At 49.1% G+C, this 19,204-nt stretch overlaps 1 protein-coding gene across 1 annotated transcript; it reads left to right on the plus strand.

Annotated features, from left to right (window-relative positions):
• Nucleotides 1–7,127: 7,127 nt before the first annotated feature.
• Nucleotides 7,128–18,059, plus strand: TRIB3 (tribbles pseudokinase 3). Its single transcript, XM_081325314.1, has 4 exons — nucleotides 7,128–7,209; nucleotides 11,868–12,152; nucleotides 14,296–14,588; nucleotides 16,512–18,059. The coding sequence occupies exons 2-4, from the start codon at nucleotides 11,868–11,870 to the stop codon at nucleotides 16,996–16,998; spliced, it is 1,065 nt and encodes a 354-aa protein (XP_081181440.1). The 5' UTR covers nucleotides 7,128–7,209; the 3' UTR covers nucleotides 16,999–18,059.
• The last annotated feature ends 1,145 nt before the right edge of the window (nucleotides 18,060–19,204 follow it).

The raw sequence follows: 19,204 nt of genomic DNA on the forward strand, positions 1-19,204 counted from the left end.
ATTCAAATTCACCAAAAGCTGTTCAGGCGTCAACCTTCAAGATAGGTGGACTTCAGTTCCCAGAATTCCCCAGCCAGCGCATGCTGGCTGGGGAATTCTGGGAGTTGAAGTCCTTCTATCCACAGCTGTGCGCAGGTGGAAAGCTGTGTTCCACGTCCAGAGACAGCGCTGTTTTTCCTTGTAACAGCCTCACTGGAGGATCCACGTTAGGAGAAAAGGTGCGCACCCCCCCCCTTGGGCAGAGCTGAAAGGTAGACTGTTCTGCAACCTGGAGGTTCTGTCACCTGCCTTAGGTAAACACAACCTTCCATACCAGGGAGGAACATAGGAGAGAAACTCAGCAGGGAAAAGAGAAACCAACTTGGGGAAAGTGATCTGGTGTTTTCATTCTGCAAACACCAAATCCCGAAGCGAAAAGGTATTTAGTGGTCCCGTGTAAACTTCCCACCTGTAACATGGAGGAACTTTCGACCGCCATTCCAAAGTCGGAAACAAACCTGGAGCAGAAACCGTGTTGCAAAAACTCAAAGGTTATTATTTCGATTTGGGGCTGTTGCTTTTTTCAGTTCGGGCCTGCTAACAGCTGAGTTGATGATCCGCTGAGGACAGGTAATCCTTGACTTACAACTATTCGTTCGATTTTACAACGGCATTGAAAAAAGTGATTTCAACCGTCCACACGCTTACGGCCCTATGGTCATGCGAACAAAATCCCGGCGCTCGGCAACTCGCATGTATTCGGGATGGTTGCAGCAGTCCAGGGTCACGTGATCTCCATTTGCAACCTTTCCCATCCAGCTTCCAACAAGGAAAGCCAATAACGGAAGCCGGATTCGCTTAATGACCGTGTGATTCATTTAACGACTGCAGTGATTTGCTTAACAGCCGTGGCAAAAAAGGTATATTGGGTATGATTCACTTAACAACCACCTTGTTTAGCGACTGAAATTGTGGCTGTAAGTCGAGGACTATCTGTAACAGCAGGGTCGCGGCAGGGTCTACCTCCCTATTTCTGCTTTGGTATCTTCCCTCCATTCCTCAATTACACCTTGTTTTAACTTGGGAGATGCCCAAAGTGGGGGGAGCCAAGCAGACAGATCCTTCCCTTTACTACAGGGGTCTTCAAACTTGGCCCTTTTATGACTTGTGGACTTCAACTCCCAGAATTCCTCAGCCAGCAAAGCTGGCTGAGGAATTCTGGGAGTTGAAGTCCACAAGTCATAAAAGGGCCAAGTTTGAAGACCCCTGCTTTACTACTTCAGTGCCTCGATTGATGAGTATCTCCTTGCCGATTGGTGGTGAGCAGAAGGAGGCGGGCAACAAAAACCAGTGGAGAAACCAATCGCTTGGTCTGGAATGAGCAGCCGAATGCACCAATCAGGAGAGGCCATTTGACAGCCGCTTAGTAAAGACAGGAATGGAAGTGGGAGGAGCATCAGTTGTGGAGGCCGTACCATTTTCTGACTCAAGAAGGGGGGGAAACTCCATAGCGGGAAAGACCATCAGAGACACAGGGGAGGGCAGCTGCGCAGAACCTTTCTGCTTTCATGTGGTCCTCTGCTTGAGGGAAGAGACCAGCTCAGAATAATAAAGACTGAAATAAGTGCATTTGCATGGATTAATTGTGGATTGGGGGGGGAGGGAAAGAGAGACACACTTTTTAAAAATATAATCTTGCGTTTCTCAGAGAATGCCAGGCAGTCAGGAGTCTGTCTGGGTGTCTCTTCCTGTTATTCCCACAACAACCCTTTGAGGTAGGCTGATCGGAATGACCAAAAGTAAACCTGACTGATTCTGTGTCCTCTGTCAGCTTTCCACACAGACAGTAAGAAGTCAATATTTTTCCCAAGGTGGTAGAAAGGCAGTTGTTGTTAGCTGCGAAGTCATGTCCGACCCATCGCAACCCTATGGACAACGTTCCTCCAGGCCTTCCTGTCCTCTACCATCTTCTGGAGTCCATTTAGGCTCACGCCTACTGCTTCAGTGACTCCATCCAGCCACCTCATTCTCTGTCGTCCCCTTCTTCTATTGCCCTCAACTTTTCCCAGCATTAGGCTCTTCTCCAGTGAGTCCTTCCTTCTCATTAGGTGGCCAAAGGATTTGAGTTTTAGCTTCAGGATCTGGCCTTCAAAAGAGCAGTCAGGGTTGATCTCCTCTAGGACTGACCGGTTTGATCGCCTTGCAGTCCAAGGAACTCGCAGGAGTCTTCTCCAGCACCATAGTTCAAAGGCCTCCATTCTTTGGCGCTCAGCCTTTCTTATGGTCCAGCTTTCACTGCCGTACATTGCAACTGGGAAGACCATAGCCTTGACTATACGCACTTTTGTTGGCAGGGTGATATCTCTGCTTTTTAGTGTGCTGTCTAGATTTGCCATGGCTTTCCTCCCCAGGAGCAAGCGTCTTTTAATTTCTTGGCTGCAGTCCCCGTCTGCGGTGATCTTGGAGCCCAGGAAAAGAAAGGCAGACCACTTGCTAAAAGAGACCCACTTCCAGAGTCCCGGCAACCTGATGGCCACTCAAACGTTTCCCAGCCTTCCTTATACTGTCCAGCTCATAAAAAAGCATAGGAGCTTAAGATAGTCCCTTCATTTAAAATCATTCAATGACCAAAGTTAAACAGCACAGGGGGAAGTGACTTATGATCATTTTTCACACAACCGTTGCAGCATCACATGCTCAAAATTCGGACCCTCGGGAACTGACTCATATTTATGACGGTCGCAGTGTCCTGGGTGTGTGTGTATCACGTGATCCCCCTTCTGCGACCTTCTGACAAGCAAAGTCATTGGGGAATCCGGATTCATTTAACAGCCGTGTTGCTAATTTAACTGCAGTGATTCACTTCGCAATTTTGTGGCCAGAAAGGGCGTAAAATGGGGAAGACATTCACTCAACTGCCTTGTTTAGCGACAGAAATGGTGGGCTCAGTTGTGGTCGTAAGTCGAAGACTGCCTTTTATTGCATTTGGCAAACCAGAGATCACAGGACTGGGATCCAGCCCAGGAAATTCATTTGAAATCCCAACTGCAGCAGGATTGCTGCCCGGCCCTAGCTATCATCCGTTTCCCATTTCGGCTGACCGACATTTCCTGAAAAGTTGCCCAAGATTTCTGCTTTTCCCACAGTCCGAGGTCAGCAAAGTAGCTTGAGGCCACATCCGTTGGCTAACTCTGGATGGAAAAGCTTCTCTTAAAGGCTTCTTGGTCCCCAAGAAACAAACGGAATCTGCTTTTCGATCGTGGCTGGAATTGACAGCAAGGGTACAGGGGTGTGTGTGTGTGTGGGTGTGGGTGTGTGTCACAAAGCCCCAGGCAGTGACTAAATCCCAGCACTTGTACACCCAATGCACGTCTAGTGCATCCAGTTTTGGTCGCCACAATTTTAAAAACTATGTTGAGACTCTGGAAAGAGTGCAGAGAAGAGCAACAAGGATGATCAAAAATATACGAAGAACAGTTGCAGGATTCGGGTATGGGCGGTGTAGAGAAAAGAAGGACCGGGGGTGACATGATAGCAGTATTCCAGTATTTGAGGGGCTGCCACAAAGAAGAGGGGGTTCAAGCTCTTCTCCAAAGCACCCGAAGGCAGGACAAGAAGCAACGTTTGGAAACTAATCAAGGAGAGAAGCAACCTGGAACTAAGGAGAAGCTTCCTGACAGTTAGAACGATTAACCAGTGGAACTGCTTGCCTCCAGAAGTTGTGGGTGCTGCAGCACTGGAGGCTTTTAAGAAGAGACTGGACAGACAATTGTCTGAAATGGTATATATAGAGTGTCCTGTTTGAGCAGGGGGCTGGAATAGAAGACCTCTAAGGTCCCTTCCGACTCTGATACTCTTTTATTCCACCAAAGAGGCAGAGTTAATTGTGAGGTTGTAATTGCCACATTGAGTTTTTGACTCCCCTTAGAACAGGGGTCCCCAACCCCCGGGCTGTGGCCCATTCGGAACCGGTCCGCACAAGCAGCAGGCGAGCCCTATGCAACTAGTGTGTGCAGCTCCATTTGCACAGGCTCACAGAACTGAAGGCTGTTCTCCCCCCCACCCATACTGCCTTCCTTCCCCCCCCCCGAATTGAACTGTCCTCCACCCATCCTGGAACCAGCGAACAGCTAGATTGATACGACATTTGTTATCCTGGTGCCAATTCTTCTCCATCCACAATTATTTCCGTGGCTTGTCCCTGCTGGACCCCCAATTTCCTCCTAAGGAAATGGGGGACAATGCTTAGCAATTCCACCCCTCCAGGGTGAGAATCCCTCAGAGGAAATACCACTTCGGCACCAATCCAGCTAAGAGTGAATTAAGAATGGCAACAAAAAAGGCCAGCATCACAAGGGACACAGTGGCACAAAAAGAGATCACGAGGGGACTTTTGTGGCCAGGTTGTGGGGGGGTGGCGAGCGAAGCAAAGAAGGAGTTGGAAAACCATCTGTCATGCGCTAGAAAAGTTTGGGCTATGAATTCTTTGGGGGAAACGTGTGTCTTGGCTGCCACCTCACTGTCTTTCCTGCTTCCTGTGATGTTGTGATAGCTTTGCAAATTTTGTAGCGCTTGATTGATTTTCCGTGTCAAATCTTACCCTTCAGGTTATACAACTTATTATGTTAAGAAATGTCCAGTCCCCAGAATGCTAGGGACCCTTGAGGAAGATCATTCTTTTGTGTGTGTGTGTGTGTGTGTGTGTGTGTGTGTGTGTGTGTGAGAGAGAGAGAGAGAGAGAGAGAGAGAGAGAGAGAGATTAGACCAAACTGTAGTTTAGACATAATTTAGGTTCACCTTGGATTGGATCCTGCAAAACTTCAAACAATGTATCTTGAGTTTTGGCCACTTGAATATGTACGGACTTCAACTCCCAGAATGCTCCAGCCAGCTTTGGTGGAGGCTGGAGGGTGTAGTCTTCGCTTTCTCCCTTAGGCACACAGGGCTGGACTACATGATCTTTAAAGTGCCTTTCCAACCCTGCTGTTTTTAGGAATTTATGATATTTCTTGCTTGGGTCTTACAAGATCAGTCCTAACTGAAGATTGGCCTCCATTTAATGACCTTCAGGACAGAATCACCTGAAAAGGTATATATTTTATGTATGTGTATTCATGTGCAAATACATTCTATTATTTAAAAATGTTATCTCTCTCTCTCTCTCTCTCTCTCTCTCTCTCTCTCTCTCTCTCTCTCTCTCTCTCTGTAAATCTATCTCTAATATTATCTCTGTGTCTGTCTTGAGAAACTCTGATTTATCTAATTTATATAATTCTCTCTCTCTCTCTCTCTCTCTCTCTCTCTCTCTCTCTCTCTCTCTCTCTCTCTCTCTCTCTCTCGTTGCTAGTTGCAGAGTCGTGTCCTTGACCCTATGGACAACGTTCCTCCACACACACAAAAATTTATGGCAGCCCAACTCACGATCTATACGACCGAATGTAACCAGCAGCCTGATTCTAACACAGTTGAACACTGCAACACTTTTCGTGGTTGCGTCACGCTCCGAGGCTTTCACTTTCGCTTATTCCCCCCCTTCCCCTTCATCCGATTTTAACCAGTTGTTTGCCTCCCGGATCTCTCCTTTGCAAACCTAGCCCTGGCCTCTGAGCATGTGCAGAGGTTTTTTTTCCCCTTCGCCCAGCAGCCGTCCTTTCCGAGCCAAGCTGGCCCCCTCCGCCGCCTTTGCGATTAACGGTTTTGCGATTTTGCAGCCTTTTCCCAAGCTGGCGCTCTCCAAGTGGAGAGCCACATCTCCCATTATCCCCCGGCGGCCGGCTTGCCTGGGATGGGACTTGGAGTCCGACCCCCTGGCGATCTGGGGCTGCCGCAAGCAGATGCAGGGCTTCGGGAAAGGGGGGAGCGCAAAGCACCCCCCCAAAAAAAATGCTTTCTGAAGAAGTGGGTAGGGGGGCGTCGCCCAGCCCCACCCCCGAAGCCCCAAACCCGCTTTCAGCAGCCCCCCAACTCGCCAGGGGCGTCGGACTCCAAGTCCCATCGCAGCCTCCTCCAGTCGCCTGGGGGCGTCGGACTGCAAATCCCATTGCAAAGAGACCCCCAACTCGCCAGGGGCGTCGGACTCCAAGTCCCATCGCAGCCTCCTCCAGTCGCCTGGGGGCGTCGGACTGCAAATCCCATTGCAAAGAGGCGCCCAACTCGCCAAGGGCGTCGGACTCCAAGTCCCATCGCAGCCTCCTCCAGTCGCCTGGGGGCGTCGGACTGCAAATCCCATTGCAAAGAGGCCCCCAACTCGCCAAGGGCGTCGGACTCCAAGTCCCATCGCAGCCTCCTCCAGTCGCCTGGGGGCGTCGGACTGCAAATCCCATTGCAAAGAGACCCCCAACTCGCCAAGGGCGTCGGACTCCAAGTCCCATCGCAGCCTCCTCCAGTCGCCTGGGGGCGTCGGACTGCAAATCCCATTGCAAAGAGACCCCCAACTCGCCAAGGGCGTCGGACTCCAAGTCCCATCGCAGCCTCATCCAGTCGCCTGGGGGCGTCGGACTGCAAATCCCATTGCAAAGAGACCCCCAACTCGCCAAGGGCGTCGGACTCCAAGTCCCATCGCAGCCTCCTCCAGTCGCCTGGGGGCGTCGGACTGCAAATCCCATTGCAAAGAGACCCCCAACTCGTCAGGGGCGTCGGACTCCAAGTCCCATCGCAGCCTCCTCCAGTCGCCAGGGGCGTCGGACTCCAAGTCCCATTGCAAAGAGGCCCCAGGCACCGACTCCCAACCCACGCCAGGCCTGCCGCCTGGGGATGATGGGAGGTGGGGCTCCCCTTTTCTGCCAAGCGGGCCCTGGCGCAATCGGGCTGCAATCGGGCGGGGCGGAGCCGGCGGCGGCGGTTCCTGCTGCAATCCGCCCTGCCGGCCGCATCAGCCGGCCGAGCGGGCGAGGAGGAGCCGGAGGGCGGAGGAGGAGGAGGGCGGGCGCTGCAAGCCGCCCACCCCGCCGCGGCCGGGGTTACATCATTCCCCGCGGCTCCGGCGGCGGAGCTCAGACAAAGCCGCTGGCGGCGGGCTCGGTCGCAGCTGCGAGGATGGCGCCGCGCCGCCGTTAAACGGCGCTGCCGCATCGGGGCCGGTTCCACCACCACCCCTCCCTCCCCGCTTTCCCCCAGCCAGGGGGGGGGTCTTCCCCGGAGTCGCTCCTGCGGGCGAAGGAAGGCAGAGAAGCCCCCATCACACACACACACACACACACACACACACCGCACGGCTCCGGACGAACGAAGGTACGGGCAGGTGAGGGAAAAGTAGGTGTGGGAGGGGGGGGTCCTGGACGGGTTGGGGAGGGGGCTGATGTCGAGTGGGGCGGGGTGGTGGTGGTCGCGATGACAATGCGTTGCACACCTGCAAGCAGCGGCGGAGTGTGCGTGTGCGTGTGCGTGTGTGTGTGTCTGTGTGTATGGGGGGGGGGGTTTCTCCCAATTCTTCCTCTGCCCGACTTCGCACGATCTTTTATCCCCGGACAGCAGCCCCCCCACCACCCCACCGCTCTGCCCCTTAGAGCAGGGGTCTTCCAACTTGGCCCTTTTATGACTTGTGGACTTCAACTCCCAGAATTCCTCAGCCAGGCACGCTAGCTGAGGAATTCTGGGAGTTGAAGTCCACAAGTCATAAAAGGGCCAAGTTTGAAGACCCCTGCCTTAGAGCCAAAGCGGCCGCCCTCTGTCCACGCTCAGAGGTACCCTGTACATTGAGCCGCCTTTTCCCACCCCCTCGAAGCATTGCAAAGGCTCTGTCTAGGGGCAGGGGTCTTCAAACTTGGCCCTTTGGTGACTGGTGGACTTCAACTCCCAGAATTCCTCAGCTAGTGTGCCTGGCTGAGGAATTTTGGGAGTTGAAGTCCACCAGTCATAAAAGGGCCAAGTTTGAAGACCCCTGATGTAGGGCAACTTGGTGGAAGTAGAATGTCTAAGCAGAGGTATGTTGAAGCAGGGGTCTTCAACCTTGGCCACCTCATGACTTGTGGACTTCAACTCCCAGAATTCCTCAGCTAGTGTGCCTGGCTGAGGAATTCTGGGAGTTGAAGTCCACCAGTCACCAAAGGGCCAAGTTTGAAGACCCCTGGTCTAGGGCCCTCTTCTCGGCGCCACAGAATTGCAGGTTATTTTGGGTGGGGGGGTGGGGGGGGGCTGGAAATCCGAACGGGAGTGTGTGTGTGTGTGTGTGTCACGGGGGGGGGGGAGAAACAGAGGAGAAGGGGAGGGGGCTTGGTTTCAGAGAGAGAGGGCAAAATCCACCCTTGCGTTCTCCCTCCCTCCCTCCCTCCCCTCGGAGAGTCCCCCCCCCCCGTGTAGATGCGCCACAGGTGCCATACTCCAATCGAGATAGGGAGGGGGAGGAACTACAGGCCCCATAACCCCCAGCCAGCCTGGTTTCGGGGGTCTGGGAGGTTGGCCGGATAGGGGGAAAAGGGGCGAAGCCAAATTCGGAGCTGCTGATTAACGCCGCATCACCCATGAGTGGCCCATGAATGGCGAGGCTGACTCGGTGGGGTTGCCTCACCCGGGACGGGCGAGTCATCCTGGTATGCACTTGGCACATGGGAAGGGGGGAGCGGGGGGGGGGGGCAAAGGCCAGGCCAAGCTGGGATTTGGCATTTGGGGGGGCCCCTCTAGACAGGGACTGAACCTGTTCTGCAACCTTGATATGAGCCCCATAAAACAATTAGCTGATAAAGCCATTCCAGCTCGTTCTCAGCTTACCAGCATGACTGACCTGCAAAGTTTCCGTTGCTAAGCGAGACAGTGGAGTGAGTTTTGGCCCACTCTGCCACCGGGCGGTTAAGTCAAATCACCGCCGATGTCGACTTAGTGACACGGTTGTTAAGTGAATCCGGCTTCCCTCGTAGAAGGTCGCAAAAGGGGATCCCGGGACGCCGTGACCGTCATAAACACGAGACAGTTGCCAAGCGCCTGAATTTCGATCAAAGCTCAGTCGCTTGGCCCCTGTCTCGTATTTATGGCGGGGATGCTGATCCTGCAGTGGTCGTAAGTGTGGGAAATGGCCAGAAGTCTTCCCTGCCACCCCCAGGGCCGTTGTAGTGTATTTTCTAAAAGTCACTGAACGAACTGTTGTAAGTCGAGGACTACCTGTATTTAGGCTAGCCGCTGCTGATGCGCAGGGGGTTTCTGCAGAAAAATAAGCAGGGGGGCAGTGTTGCGTGTGTTGCGTGGGTTTTTTTTGTTGGTGATCGCCTGGGGGTGAGAAGGAACATGCCACGGGTGAGCAAAGATAAGGTGCTTTTGCCAGCCTCTTGCAACATGTCCTGAGTGACTCACTCACCTGCGTGCCAGGAGGGAAAATGACACCTGAGTTGGCCTCAGTGGCATCTTGGCAGAGCTGTGGCTTTGGATGGGAAACCCGGAAGGGCTCCTTCGCGCTCTCTGAGTTGGCTGTTTTCTTGCAGGTGTTTCAGTACCCAAATTAAGAAACAAACTAGGTAGGACGAGCAGCGATGATGTTACCTAGTTTGGGTAATGAAGGCAGGTCAAAGAGCAAGGAATGGAAACTAGCCAAGGAGAGAAGCAACCTGGAACTAAGGAGAAATTTCCTGATAGTTAGGATAATTACAAAGGGACGCGGTGGCTCAGTGGGTTAGGACGCTGAGCTTGTCGATCAGAAGGTCGGCAGTTTGGCGGGTCGAATCCCGAGTGCCGCGTAGCAGAGTGAGCACCTGTTATTCGTCCCAGCTTCTGCCAACCTAGCAGTTCGAAAGCACGTAAAAATGCAAGTAGAAAAATAGGGACCTCTCCGGTGGGAAGGTAACAGCGTTCCGTGAGCCTTTGGCGTCTAGTCATGCCGGCCACGTGACCACGGAGACGTCCTCGGACAAGCGCTGGCTCTTCGGCTTTGAAACGGAGATTAGCACCGGCCCCTAGAGTCGGAAACGACTAGCACGCACGTGCAGGGGAACCTTTACCTTTACCTAGGATAATCAGTGGAACAACCTGCCTCCAGAAGCTGTGAATGCTCCAACCTGGGAGGTTTTGAAGGAGAGATTGTCTGAAATGGTTGAGGGTTTTGCTGCTCGAGCAGGGGGTTGGACTAGATGACCTCCAAGGTCCCTTCCAGCTCTGTTATTCTGTGACGCTGTTCGCACGTGTACTTCACCCTCCACCAATGGGGGGGCAGAAGGTATTGTAGCGAAATGGGGAAAGCGGCATCTTTAAGCGTGGTCTGCAGAGCCTTTTGCCTTGTTAAGTTTCAAAGAGTGCAACTATTGTTCAGGAAATCCAGACTGGGATCCGAGGCAGGAGAGCTGCCCAAGTCTCTGGAGTCAATGCAAGGAAGAACTTGCTCTGTCTGTACATCAGCCGCTATGGCTGCAATGCTGACAGCCCCGTTGCAGAAACTTCCCAGCTATTGCATGACTCTGCACACAGCCGCCCTCCTCCTCCTCCTCCTCCTCTCTGCAAACCCCATTCCTTTCCGCTCCAAAGATGTTTCCTAGTTGGGTCATGAAACGTCTGTAAGAAAACAGCCAAGCTCAGAGAACACCAAGGACCCCAAAGTTCTCTTCCACCTCCATTCCTCCTCCTCATCTCCGCCTCTTCCTCTTTCTCTTCCTCCTCTTCCTTATCATCATCATCATCATCTCTGCATCCCCACTCCCTTCTAGCACTGATGATGTTCCCTAGTTGGGTCATGAAATGTCTGTAAGAAAACACCAAGGACCCAGAGTCCATTTCCTCCTCCTCCTCCTCCTCCTCCTCCTCCTCCTCCTCCTCCTCCTCCTCCTCCTCTTCCTTCTCCTCCTTCTCCTCCTCCTCCTCCTCCTCCCCCCTTCTAGCACTGATGATGTTCCCTAGTTGGGTCATGAAATGTCTGTAAGAAAACACCAAGGACCCAGAGTCCATTTCCTCCTCCTCCTCCTCCTCCTCCTCCTCCTCCTCCTCCTCTTCCTTCTCCTCCTCCTCCTCCTCCTCCTCCTCCTCCCTTCTAGCACTTATGATGTTCCCTAGTTGGGTCATGAAATGTCTGTAAGAAAACACCAAGGACCCAGAGTCCATTTCCTCCTCCTCCTCCTCCTCCTCCTCCTCCTCCTCCTCCTCCTCCTCTTCCTTCTCCTCCTTCTCCTTCTCCTCCTCCTCCTCCTCCTCCTCCTCCTCCCTTCTAGCACTGATGATGTTCCCTAGTTGGGTCATGAAATGTCTGTAAGAAAACACCAAGGACCCAGAGTCCATTTCCTCCTCCTCCTCCTCCTCCTCCTCCTCCTCCTCCTCCTCCTCCTCCTCCTCTTCCTTCTCCTCCTTCTCCTCCTCCTCCTCCTCCTCCTCCTCCTCCTCCTCCTCCTCCTCCCTTCTAGCACTGATGATGTTCCCTAGTTGGGTCATGCAATGCCTGCAAGAAAACAATGAAGCTCAGAGAGCACCAAGGAAGCAGAGTCCATTTCCTCCTCCTCCTCTCTGCAAAACCCAGTGCCTCCTGCACTGATGTTGTAACCTAGTTGAGCTTAGGACTGCCCCTGACCTTCGCTCATTCCGCCGGGACCTGAAGACTTGGCTCTTTGAGCTTTCTGGCCTGGACTGAGAGTATTAATTGGGGTTTTAATTGGATTCTAATTGGGATTTTTATTTATCCAAGGTTAATGTAATCATTTTAATTGTTTTTAATTTTTGTAATTGTTGTATTGTTTTTTTAAAAAAACCTTGTGAACCGCCCTGAGTCCTACGGGAGAAGGGCGGTATATAAGTTTAATTAATAATAATAATAATAATAGTTGGATCATGAAACATCTACAGGAAAACAAGCAAGCTCCAATTACAATCTAAGGACCAGAAAACAGAACTAGGAGAGGGAACTGGATCCTTGCCAGCCACGATGCCTTCAGCTCAAATGCCTTGAACTGATCTGAACGCTTTCCTCTCCCCTGTGCTTTTTCCAGATGAGCCTGTTGGTGCCAAAGCCTCGCGCAGAGGCCCACGTGCCTAAACGGAGACTGTGCTGTGAGAAAGGGTCAAAAGAGGGCAGCCCGGCGTCCAAGCACCCGCGTCTGGACAGGCTGCCTGGGCCATCACCCTGCCTCCAGCCCCTGCCTCAGTGCCCTCCTGCCGCAGGCAAGGATTTGACCATCACTCAGATTGGCCCCTACATCCTTCTGGAGCCCACAGAAGGTGGACGCACTTACAGGGCTGTGGACAGACACACCGAGGCAGAGCTGACTTGCAAGGTACGAGATGATTAGTCTAGACCGGGGTCTTCAAACGTGGCCCTTTTATGACTCGTGGACTTCAACTCCCAGGATTCCTCAGCCAGGCTGGTCTAGGCCAGGGGTAGGCAACCTTGGCTCTTTTATGACTCGTGGACTTCAACTCCCAGAATTCCTCAGCCAGCCATGCTGAGGGGAAAGGGAGAGGTTTCCAAGCTGAGCCTTGCTGGCTCAGGAATTCTGGGAGTTGAAGTCCACGAGTCATAAAAGAGCCAAGGTTGCCTACCCCTGGTCTAGACTCTCAAACTTGGCCGTTTTACGATGTGTGGACTTCAATTCCCAGAATCCCCCCAGCAAACATAAACAGACCCAGGAAGAGAATGAATGTGTAAGGTTTAGTTGCTTGCAGATTAAATAGCTTTTCTCAACCTCAGCCATGTGAAAATGGGGGGATTTCAACTCCCAGAATTCCCCCAGCCAACAACCTTGGACCAATCATAAGTTGCTTTTTCCAGCGCTAGTGTAACTTTGAAAGGCTCGCTAAACACACGGTCGTAAGTGTAAGGACTGATCCTACATCACTTTTTTTTTGGTGCTGTCATAACTTTCAATGGCCACTAAACCAATGGTTACAAGTGTGAGGAGGGCTGATCCCAAGTCACCTTTTTTCAGCGCCGTCATAACTTTGAACAGTCGTTAAGCGAATAGTCATAAGCTGAGGAGTACGATAAGGAAAGGCGTAGCGTACAGGAGGCGCTGTCAGAAACAATGACCTATCGATAATTCACAAGGCAGCTGTCAAATGTGACAAATGGGGAACAACATCCTTGCACGGATGAGCCGATGGTCACATAGAGAAAACTACGTCTGTCTGTCTGTCTATCTATCTATCTATCTCTACCCCCTCTCTATCATCTATCATCTCTCTCTACTCCCTATCTATCATTATCTATCTATCTATCTATCTATCTATCTATCTATCTATCTATCTATCTCTGTACCCCCTCTCTATCATCTCTTATCTACTCCCTCTCTATCATCTATCATTATCTGTCTATCTTTCTATATCTATCTATCTATCTATCTATCTATCTATCTATCTATCTATCTATCTATCCATCCATCCATCCCTCTATCATTTCTCTCTCTATGTACCCCCTCTCTTTATCATCTATCATCTCTCTCTACTCCCTATCTATCATTATCTATCTATCTATCTATCTATCTATCTATCTATCTATCTATCTATCTATCTATCTATCTATCTATCATCTATCTATCTATCTATCTATCTATCTATCATTATCTATCTATCTATCTATCTATCTATCTATCAATCATCTATCTATCTATCTATCTATCTATCTATCTATCTATCTATCTATCTATCTATCTATCTATCTATCTATCTATCTCTGTACCCCCTCTCTATCATCTCTTATCTACTCCCTCTCTATCATCTATCATTATCTGTCTATCTTTCTATATCTATCTATCTATCTATCTATCTATCTATCTATCTATCTATCTATCTATCTATCTATCTATCTATCCATCCATCCATCCATCCATCCCTCTATCATTTCTCTCTCTATGTACCCCCTCTCTTTATCATCTATCATCTCTCTCTACTCCCTATCTATCATTATCTATCTATCTATCTATCTATCTATCTATCTATCTATCTATCTATCAATCATCTATCTATCTATCTATCTATCTATCTATCTATCTATCTATCTATCTATCTATCTATCTATCTATCTCTGTACCCCCTCTCTATCATCTCTTATCTACTCCCTCTCTATCATCTATCATTATCTGTCTATCTTTCTATATCTATCTATCTATCTATCTATCTATCTATCTATCTATCTATCTATCTATCTATCTATCATCTATCCATCCATCCATCCCTCTATCATTTCTCTCTCTATGTACCCCCTCTCTCTATCATCTATCATCTCTCTCTGTCTACTCCCTCTCTATCATCTATCATTATTTGTCTGTATATCTACGTACCCCTCTATTATCTCTCTTTCTCTCTCTCTCTCTCTCTCCCTCTCTCTCAAATGTATAGGCCGCCCATCTTACCTCAAGATAATTCTGCAGCTTGCTCTTTTTTTTTCTTCTTTTTTTTCCACGTCTTTCTCTTTCCTTTCAGGTTTATCCGGCAAAGAGCTATCCGGCAGTGATGGCGCCATACGCTGCTCTCCCCTCGCACCCCAACATTGCTCGGGTGGCGGAGGTCATTGTGGGGGACCAGAACGTTTATGTCTTTTTTGAGCCCGGGAAGGACAACATGCACGACCTGGTGAGGCGGTGCAAGCGTGTGCCGGAATTGGAGGCCGTCGCCCTTTTCCGACAAATGGCCGAAGCCGTCGCCCACTGCCACCAGCACGGCATCGTCCTTCGGGACATCAAGCTGAGGAAGTTTGTCTTTGCGGATCGGGAACGGTGAGAATCGAAAAGAACAGCTGATGTTCCCAGAGCAAAACAAAAGAGTTGTGGCAGAAAAACCCTAAATTTCAGTTCGTTTGGATTCAGCCATTATTAAAATTAAACGTAAGCGCGGTGAGGTGTCCAATTATCACACCTCCCGTTTAGCAGATTTCAGTCTAATGGTGAGGGGATTGCGCAGCCGGTGTCCAAATGAAGTCAGAGAAGCTGACACGAACTTGTAGTTTTGTATAAACGTATCTATTTTACATTTATATTTTCAGCAAACAAGAGAGTCAGGAACACCATGAGGTAAATCTAAACCGCATACAGAGCACACAGGAGGAAAAAGGCGGGAAAAAAGGGAAACGCCCCCTTTACACCCAGTAACCAATCACAGTGCAGATTGCTTCATGCACAGCACTCTCCAACCAATCAACTACAGCTGCGTGTTCTGGCCCATTGTACACTTTACTGTTCTAGCTACTAAATTCAATGTCCTAACACTAACATATCTTATTTTTTATTCCAGCATCTCCCTGGAATAACTGGAATACATTTTATAAATAAATAAATAAACTGGAATACATTTTACAAATAAATAAAGAATGGGAATAAATTTTATAATAAGTAACAAAATTTATAAATAAGTAAATAAATAAATAATTGGAATAAATTTAATAAATAAGAATGGGAATTTTATAATAATAAATTTTATAAGTAAGTAAATAACTGGAATAAATTTAATAAATAAGAATGGGAATAAATTTTATAAATAACAAATTTTTATAAATAAGTAAATAAATAACGAATAAATTTTATAATAAATAAATAATTGGAATAAAATTTTATAAATAAATAAATGGAATAAATTTTTTAAATGAATAAAATACTAAACTAAACCAACCCAAAACCTTGAACTTAAACTTAAACTTAACCTTAAACTTAAACTAACCAGTCTGGATGAAGCCATTTAACTTACCTCATTCCTATATAGCGAATAATAAAATTTGAATCCTGACCTCAGGAGGCAAGTGACATGGTTTTAACATCATGGGCTCCAGATTATGTCACTGGCTTCATGAGGTCTGGCAGACCACTGTGTTCATTTGCAGGGTGACATCATAATTCAGTTGACACAATGGATCTAAATTTAATATAGAAGTTGTCCTTACTTAGCAACAATTCAAAGTTGTGACTTGGAAAGTCCTTATGATTTTTGACAAGCAAACTCGGTGGGAGGTTGATTCGCTTAATGACTGTAGCAAAAAATTGGACATGAGTCCCTCGACAACCGCAGCACATAGTGACGGAAGCTAAGGTTCCAATTGTTGTAAGTCAAGGACAACCAGTAATCACAAATAAACGCCTGGATTTTTTTTTAAAAAAAGGACTTTGTGTTGGATCCCACTGCAGTGGAAAATCCAGATGTTGTGTTGATGAAAAAGGAATCTTATTGACATTAAAGATACATGTATGTGTTTTATGGAATTAGATTGATAAATTTATAAGAGAGTCACAAATGTGAGATGGGCAGTTATCCAAATCGTGTACATAAATGAAATAAATAAACAGCCTTGTGCCAGACCTAGATACCATATGGAACTGGAACCCAATAGAGGTAATTCTTGACTTACAAATAGTTCATTTAGTAACTGAAGTTTGCAAAGCGTTACTATGACGTGTGATTTTGATTCTATGCCTCTGTTTATACAACCAAGGATTGCATTCGCTTTTTTGGTGGCTGCTGCTGCTGCACATCGCTGGCTCACGTTTAAGTGATCGTCAACTGGGACCTCAAGGTCCTCCTCCCAGTTAGATAACCTTTATTGTCATTTTTTTTTTACTGTGGGCACAACGGCACGCATCAAAAATGTAATTTAGTGGCTGCTTTTGAGCCAGGTTTCGCCTAATCTGGACTTGTGTCTTTGTATTTTCCAGTTCAAAGTTGCTTTTGGAAAACTTGGAAGATGCCCAGGTCCTGCAAGGTCCCGATGATGCCTTAGTGGACAAGCACGGCTGTCCCGCTTACGTGGGTCCTGAAATCCTGAGCTTCAAGGGATCTTATTCTGGAAAGGCAGCTGATATCTGGAGCCTGGGGGTGGTCCTCTACACCCTGCTGGTGGGCTGCTACCCCTTCCAGGACACCAAGCCCATTTCATTGTTTGGCAAGATCTGCCGTGGACGTTTTAGAGTCCCGGGCGATCTTTCGCCTAAGGCCCAGTGTCTTATCCGGTGCCTCTTGCGAAGGGATCCGGCTGAAAGGCTGACCGCCAGCGGGATCCTGCTTCATCCTTGGCTGGCTTCGAACCCCGTCCCCAAGGCGTTGGGGGTCAGCCCCGCTGGAGGGCAGGGACTGGACCAAGTGGTTCCTGAAGTGGGGAGGTGCAGAAAGAATCCGGATAAATTGCGAGAAGAGGACAGATGAAGCGGCCTTGAGGGGAAGAATGAAGAAGACCAAAAAGCATACGACGGCGATGCCATATCTCAAATGCCCTAGAAGTGCCTTTTGGGGGACAAAGCACCTTTGCCCTCCCACAGGGCAGGGGGGGAGGGTCACATCGCCCCAAAACCTGGGGAGAGAAGGGCTTCACCCTCTCTTTGCCCTTTGCGTTCTCGCCCACGCCAAAGAAACCTAAGGGAGTTTTGTTAAGCACCAGCAAGCTCTTAAACGAGGGATGTTTTGCACCTTTAACTTGGAATGTGTATTGATTTGGACAAGGACCTTGGAGTGATTGATGGGAGAAAGAAATCGAGCATTGATGATGTTACCTAGTTTGGTAATGAGATGTCTGGAAGGAAACAGCTAAACTCAGAGGGAACAAAGGACCCTGCAGTTCTCCTCCTCCTCCTCCTCCTCCTCCTCCTCCTCCTCCTCCTCCTCTCCACTCTGCAACCTTCCCTCCGTTTTAGCACTGATAATATCAGGGCTTTTTTTGTAAAAGAAAAAGGTGCGGGAACTCACACATGTCACACAACCTGCCTTGCCTACCCTACAAGGTTCCATCCAAAAAAGGTGCCGGAACTCCGTTCTGAGCGTTCTATGAGAAAAAAAGCTAATATTATCTACCTAGTTGGATCATGAAACGTCTGCAAGAAAACTGCCAAGCTCAGAGAGGACCCTTATTTCAACTTTGAGGTACCACTATTCTCCTCCTCCTCCTCCTCCTCCTCCAACCCTCCTCATCTACTCAAACAGCTCTCCCTTCCAGCGCTGACGACGTTACCTAGTTGGGTAATGAAACGTCTGCAGAAAAAGCACCCAAGTTCAACGAGCACCCAGAACCCCGCAAAAAAAAAAAGTTGCTTTTCCTGCATGCCAGGCCTGGATTTCATGGTCCACAATTTCAGAGGGAGGAATGGACGGGACAGGAAGAAGCTCTCCCCTTCGACTGGACAGCGACGTTGAGCGATGGACATTTCTGCAAAGGGTGGGGGTCACGTCCCCTGGTGCCAAAGAAAAGGTTGAGACGGAAGAAGGGGGCTTATGCTTTCTGAGGGGGAGGAGGAGGGTAGCCACGGGGAAGAGGCCAAAGGAGGGGGGGATTCCTTGGGTTGGCTTTCCCTGTTTTTTCTGACACCCCCCCCCACCCCCCCAAAATGGGGTAGCCTTAAATTGCTTGCATCCTGCAAGCCTTAGGACTAGGATCAAGTGCTTTTCAACCTTGGCCACTTTAAGATGGGTGGACTCCAACTCCCAGAATTCCCCAGCCAGCAACGCTGGCTGGGGAATTCTGGGAGTTGAAGTCCACCCATCTTAAAGTGGCCAAGGTTGAAAAACACTGGATCACCAACATCCTTTTTTTTCTTTTTGGATGCAATCTTCCAACCGTGCCTTAAAAGGATACTGCTGTTGATCCAGAAGCTCTGCCCTATTTCGACCAGACTTATCTTCACCGTCATGGTGTAACTCGCAAGGGAATTTCTTATTTCTACCCAAATTTGTTTCACAACTAGACTTGACAGATGTGGGGTCTTCCTTGATCCAAAAATGCGGTCCATTTCATTGAGGGCTTTGTGACTTTAGAAGACATGTTGGCCGCCATGTTTTCCAAGCTTGCTCACTTTGCCTGAGATGGTTTTTCCACCTCTGCTCCATTCAGGATTGCATTAATTTGTGTGTGTGTGTGTGTGTGTGTGTGTGTGTGTTTGAATTACAGACCTGTGAAGATGGGTTGGGAAAAGACGGTTCTTGTGTCTTGGTTGGGTTTGAAGACCAAGCCAACCTTTGAGGTCACCAAGATCTGATCCTTCCTCCTGACCTCAGGATCCTCCCCATAATAATTCTGGATACCTCGTTCCCTCAAGTTTCTTTCCCCAACTCCAGAAATTGTGATGTTGTGGGAAAAGAGCTGTAGTAGATCTTGGTTGGAGTAATGTGTAGCCATCAGGGAAAGTATATGTGGGTATGTGTGTTGATTTTCACCACAGACCTGTGAAGATGGATGGTTTTGAAGGTGGGTGAAATATTTATGGGGGTGCACAGGGCGAGATCCCTTGTCTGCACCCAGTGTGTGACTCTATCACTTTGTGCCAGATTATTTTTTATTTCCTTGGGGGTTGTACATTGTGTGAACAGCACTCCTGTATTGGATGAACCCGGGTTTAGTCTGCTGTGTGAACTCATTCTCACT

Source organism: Vipera berus, assembly GCF_964194415.1.
Source record: "Vipera berus genome assembly, chromosome: 3".
In the NCBI taxonomy this organism is placed as follows: Eukaryota; Metazoa; Chordata; class Lepidosauria; order Squamata; family Viperidae; genus Vipera; species Vipera berus.

Coding starts and splice junctions, on each gene's coding strand:
- TRIB3 (XM_081325314.1), top strand. CDS start 11,868: ATGAGCCTGTTGGTGCCAAAGCCTCGCGCAGAGGCCCACGTGCCTAAA. Junction 12,153..14,295: donor AGGCAGAGCTGACTTGCAAG/GTACGAGATGAT, acceptor CTTTCCTTTCAG/GTTTATCCGGCAAAGAGCTA. Junction 14,589..16,511: donor GTCTTTGCGGATCGGGAACG/GTGAGAATCGAA, acceptor TGTATTTTCCAG/TTCAAAGTTGCTTTTGGAAA.